At 22.0% G+C, this 6,000-nt stretch overlaps 1 protein-coding gene across 1 annotated transcript; it reads right to left on the bottom strand.

Annotated features, from left to right (window-relative positions):
• Positions 1-429: 429 nt before the first annotated feature.
• On the bottom strand, positions 430-5,280 carry CPR16 (cuticular protein 16; the record flags this gene model as incomplete). Its single annotated transcript, XM_015326551.2, has 3 exons — positions 430-1,364; positions 3,543-3,841; positions 4,986-5,280. Coding segments are annotated over 3 exons (1,155 nt in total), but the record flags the coding sequence as incomplete, so codon positions are not given.
• Positions 5,281-6,000: the final 720 nt, after the last annotated feature.

The raw sequence follows: 6,000 nt of genomic DNA, 5'->3' as shown, positions 1-6,000 counted from the left end.
TTAAGAAAATAGATTCGATACAATAAAACAAATGTAAAAATAAAAAAACAAACAAAAAGGTTTTTTTAAAAGTAATATGATCCAATCTCTAGGTAGGTTGATCTTTTATAATTATAAATAAAAATAATTATGATTTTGATTATAATAATAAAGATAATGATGAGGATGATGATAAAGGTACAGGTTTGTAAAAAGTAATTAAGAAAATATAATAAATTAAAATGAGATAAAAATTATGATGGCTTTGACAAATAAAATAAAACAAAATAAAATAAAATAAAATAGATGGGAGGGTGTATATTTTTATATAATTTAAATTATATAATTATAATTATAGAAAAATAAATACAATTTAAATAAAATAAAAATGATGATGACTTCAACGATAATAAGGATGATATGATAGTGGTGTACAGGTTAGGAAAAAAAAACTGTATATTTAGCAAAAAATTCAAATTATACTTAAACCTACTTTATCAATTATTCCAATACACTAATTAATAATAATAATAATAATAATAATAATAATAATAATATTTTTCCAAGTCTGATTTTACAATCAGATTTGACAATTGAACAATTGTAGTCACATTTTATACGATACAATATGATTATTGTACGAAACATATTTTTCATTAAGCGAGATAATTATTTTCCGTAATATTTATACAGTACTTCGAATATTAGAAATTTTTTCAAATACGTCTAAAAAAAAAAAAACCCTTTTTTTCGTATTTTTTTTTTTTTCGTTGCCTGTATAAAAATGAAAATATTGTAAAAAAAAAATATCTTAATATGATCATTTATTTTGCTTCTGGTAGATTAGTAGCGAGTACTCTAAAACCATTATGGTCAGCAATGTAATGTACTTGTTGTAAAATACCATTGGGATCGATATAACTATAAGCACCTCTCGTAGTACCGTCCAATGACCTTGATTCGGTTTTAGCACTTGAATCACCTGTATAACTATAATCGTATTGACCTAAAGAATCTTGAGTATGATGAAGAGAGCTATGAAGTAGCCTGTATGGTAAAACAGGAAACACGTATGGGGCTGGCAATGCAACTGTTGCTGTTGCTGCTGTTGCTGAAGTTGCTGATGCAGCTGATGTTGTTGTCCTCCTATGAACGTTTGCCATTTCTAAGAATTTTCCAAACTGTAAAGCAGCATTCGGATTATCCGATGATTGTCGTAGTCCTTGTATTTTCTCCTGATTCTCATCCTGATCCTTTACCGAAGTGTCCTGAACGTTGAACGAGGTTGTTTGTGAACTAACTCGTTGAGAAAGTGTTGGATCCGGCTTGGGTACTTGAATCTTGTCAGCTTCCGCTTGAGATAGTACGAATGGATTTTTCGTGCTCTGTGTATGGAACACATAAGAGAGTAGATGGGCAATGGGGTTATTTCAATAAATAAATTAAATTAAATTCACTATAGTATCGATATATATCGAATCACTTTTTTTATTGGGGAGGGTGAGGGGCAGCGGGTTCTTTCAGCAGTGTTTCTCAAATATTTCTTATTTTATTTTAAGGTTATGTTAAATGTATGTATTATTTTTTTTTTTGTGAAATCGAAAGGTTTGACGGTTTATTGGATTGTAAATTATTTTATAAATTGCAATTAATTTATAAAAATAATTATTCTGTTTATTAATTTAAGAAATGTTTTCTTTTTTTGGGAGGAAAATTTAGTTTAGTGCAAGGTTATGTTAAACTCATATAACTTTCTATAAAACTAAAAGTTTGAGCGTTTATTGGGTTGCAAATTATTTTATAAATTGCAATTAATTTATAAAAATAATTATTTTGTTTAATAATTTAAGAAATGTGCTCTTTTTTCTTTATAAAATTTAGTTTAGTGCAAAGTTATGTTAAACTCATATAACTTTCTATAAAACTAAAAGTTTGAGGGTTTATTGGGTTGCAAATTATTTTATAAATTGCAATTAATTTATAAAAATAATTATTTTGTTTATTAATTTAATTAATGTGTTCTTTTTTCTTTATAAAATTTAGTTTAGTGCAAGGTTATGTTAAATTCATATAACTTTCTATAAAATTAAAAGTTTGAGGGTTTATTGGGTTGCAAATTATTTTATAAATTGCAATTAATTTATAAAAATAATTATTTTGTTTATTAATTTAAGAAATGTTTTCTTTTTTTGGGAGGAAAATTTAGTTTAGTGCAAGGTTATGTTAAATTCATATAACTTTCTATAAAACTAAAAGTTTGAGGGTTTATTGGGTTGCAAATTATTTTATAAATTGCAATTAATTTATAAAAATAATTATTTTGTTTATTAATTTAATCAATGTGTTCTTTTTTCTTTATAAAATTTAGTTTAGTGCAAGGTTATGTTAAACTCATATATCTTTTTACGAAACTAAAAATTTGAGCTTTCGTTGGGTTGCAAATTATTTTATAAATTGCAATTAATTTATAAAAATAATTATTTTGTTTATTAATTTAATTAATGTGTTCTTTTTTCTTTATAAAATTTAGTTTAGTGCAAGGTTATGTTAAATTCATATAACTTTCTATAAAATTAAAAGTTTGAGGGTTTATTGGGTTGCAAATTATTTTATAAATTGCAATTAATTTATAAAAATAATTATTTTGTTTATTAATTTAATCAATGTGCTCTTTTTTCTTTGTAAAATTTAGTTTAGTGCAAGGTTATGTTAAACTCATATATCTTTTTACGAAACTAAAAGTTTGAGCGTTTATTGAGTTGCAAATTATTTTATAAATTGCAATTAATTTATAAAAATAATTATTTTGTTTATTAATTTAATTAATGTGTTCTTTTTCCTTTGTAAAATTTAATTTAGTGCAAGGTTATGTTAAACTCATAAATCTTTTTGTGAAAGCAAAAGTTTGAACGTTTATTGGGTTGCAAATTATTTTATAAATTGCATAATGAATTGGTTCTTTGTTTTTGTAAAATTTATTTGAGAGAGGGGAGAACTTTTATTTCAATAAATAAATTAAATTCTTCTTTCTAAAGTATCTATATATATATATCAAATCATTTTTTTGTTGTATTTCTTTCAGCAGTGTTTCTCAAATATTTGTTTCTTTATTTTAAAGTTATATTAAACATATATATTATTTTTTTATAAATTCTATGAAGAATGTAGTACATAATTAATATTATTTAAATACTAAAATACTAACAATAGTATAGAAAAATAATTTTGAGAAACACTGAAAACGATACAACGAAAATGTGCAACAGAATGAAATGATTTGTTTGAGTAAATAAATAAAATACAGGTTTTTTTTTTGTGTGTTCGTATAATAACGTAATATTGTTTATATATTTTCAATAAAAAATAAATTTGAGAAACACTGAAAATGATACAACGAAAATGTGCAACAGAATGAAATGATTTGTTTGAGTAAATAAATAAAATACAGGTTTTTTTTTTGTGTTCATATAATAACGTAATATTGTTTATATATTTTCAATAAAAAATAAATTTGAGAAACACTGAGTAGTATAAGAGACGAGTAGAATGTTCATGCAATTTACCTGAATTTCTCGTTCGACAATCTTGTTCTCGGTTGGTTTTAACTGTGCGTAACTGACATACGGTGGTAAGATCTTATAAGATAGTATGTTCCGATCGTTTAACTGAGATTTATGCAATTCCTCTAAGTGATTTTGTTTAGCTAATGTTACTTCCGGTGTATCATCTTGTTGAATTTGTTCGTCATGATTATTTTTAGGTGCTTCTGGTAAATTACTAGCTCTAACTCTAAAACCATTTTGATCATCTGCGGTATACAATACTGTTTGTAGTATTCCGTTTGCGTCTATGTAAGAATAACCTTCCAAAACAAAATTTTATTATAAAATATAATCTAATGTAATATAATAAATATAATAATAGTTAAAAGTAACAAAAAAAGAAAAAGAAAATAGATGAAATATTAGATTTTTTCTGAAAGTTACGTCCGTTCGAACAAATAATTTTAAATAATTTATACAAGTATTAAATAATATTTTAAAATATATATAAATAATATTAAATAATATTGTAATAATATATAAATAATATTAATTGTAATATATCAAATATATTGTATTGAAAAACACAAATATTAAGTCTACCGGAGAGTTCTGTCCATTTAAACAACAATATTAAATAATATTTAAATATATATATGTATATATAAATAATATTAAAATAAAAAAATATAAAATATTAAAATAATATTAAAAAATAATTATAAAATAATATTAAATAATTTAAAATAATACTATTATATAAAATAATATATAAAATATATATAATATTAAAAATATATATATTAAGTCTACCAAAAAGCTATGTCCATTTAAACAACAATATTAAAATATGTATATATATAAATAATATTAAAATAATATATAAACAATATTAAATAATATATATAAAATATAATAATAAATATAATATATAAAATATATAATATTAAAAAACAATAAAATATTAAGTCTACCCCAAAATGTCTGTCCATTTAAACAAACACTGATTGAATTTTTGTAACTCTAACAAATTTCTTTTCTTTTTTTTTTTTTTTTTTTAAATGGACAGAACTTTTTGATAAATTTAATATTTCATAGTTTGTTTTTTCTATGTAACTAGAAAAATTGATTGCACATCCTCAAACAGTGTTGATTGATTGATATTTTATGCATGGGTGGTACATTGCAACATAATCGATGACGAATAATCGATTGACGAATTGAACGTAGGTAGCAAACTACTCGTCACAATTACAAATTAAGAATTACATTAAACATTTATGGGTATATATTGTTCTCCTACTATCACATCCGGTGTAAGAATGTTTTTTTTTTTTTTGCATTTTTTTTATTTTAACATAATTACCACCCTACATTATAATTGGTTAAACGATGTCAAGGATGAATTTGTAATATTCAATTTATTTCTATTTATTTTTATTATGGTTTATTAAATTGACTTACCACCCTGTGTAATACCATTCAAGTTAGATTCCGTTTTAGCATGATGGGGTCCCGTGAACGAATATCGATAAGATCCTGATCCATCTTGTATGTGATATTGTCGTAATGGTGAATAATTTCCAATGGGATTGATCCAAACGTTTGCTATTGGATTACATAAAGATGATCCTAATAATAAACTGAACAAAATTATCTGAAAAAAAACAAACAAACAAACAAAAAAATACAACGACCCATAAATAGTAAAATCAATGAGAATTAGATTTAACGATTTTATATTATAATTATATTTTATATTATTAAATTATTTATGTTATTTTAATTTATATATATATAATTATAATATACATACTAACTTATTTATATTATTATTAATATATAGTATATAATATATAATTTTATCAAATTTACTAATAAATATATAAAATAAATTGTATTTAATTAAATTATTCATTAAATATATAAAAGAAATTTTATTATTATTTAATATAATGTTAATAATATATTATATTGAACAACAACAAAAAATAATAGTAAATCTACCGAAAAGTTCTGTTTGTTCCAACAATAATATTAAATAATATATAAAATAATATATAAATAATATTTAATAATAAATATAAATTATTATATTTTAATTTATATTTAAAATTGAAAAAAAAATAATTATTTAATATCAAACACTCACGTTTATCATCATGTTAATTAATACAGTAGATACAATCGATGAAAAAAAAAAACAACCCCCGAATTATAATTAATTAAAATATTAATATTAATATTATTATTATTATAATTTTTAATACTCGTTCGTTCCGGTGATTATGTCACATATCAAAGTTACGTTAATATTTTTTTTTTAAATTTTTTTCACAAAGTTATTTATTTATATATATATATATATATAGTTAAAGAATAATAATAATAATAATACTACACAACCACCCCGCGTGTGTGCTTAGGCTAACTTGTATCAGAAGTATGCGATTCTTGCTTGGTTGTATCCTCTTATATA

Source organism: Polistes dominula, unplaced genomic scaffold (genome assembly GCF_049000335.1).
Source record: "Polistes dominula isolate Pdom_NZ unplaced genomic scaffold, Pdom_raw_medaka contig_83, whole genome shotgun sequence".
NCBI classification, from domain to species: Eukaryota; Metazoa; Arthropoda; class Insecta; order Hymenoptera; family Vespidae; genus Polistes; species Polistes dominula.
The sequence above is the reverse complement of the archived record's forward strand: the minus strand, read 5'-3'. Positions and strand labels throughout refer to the sequence as shown.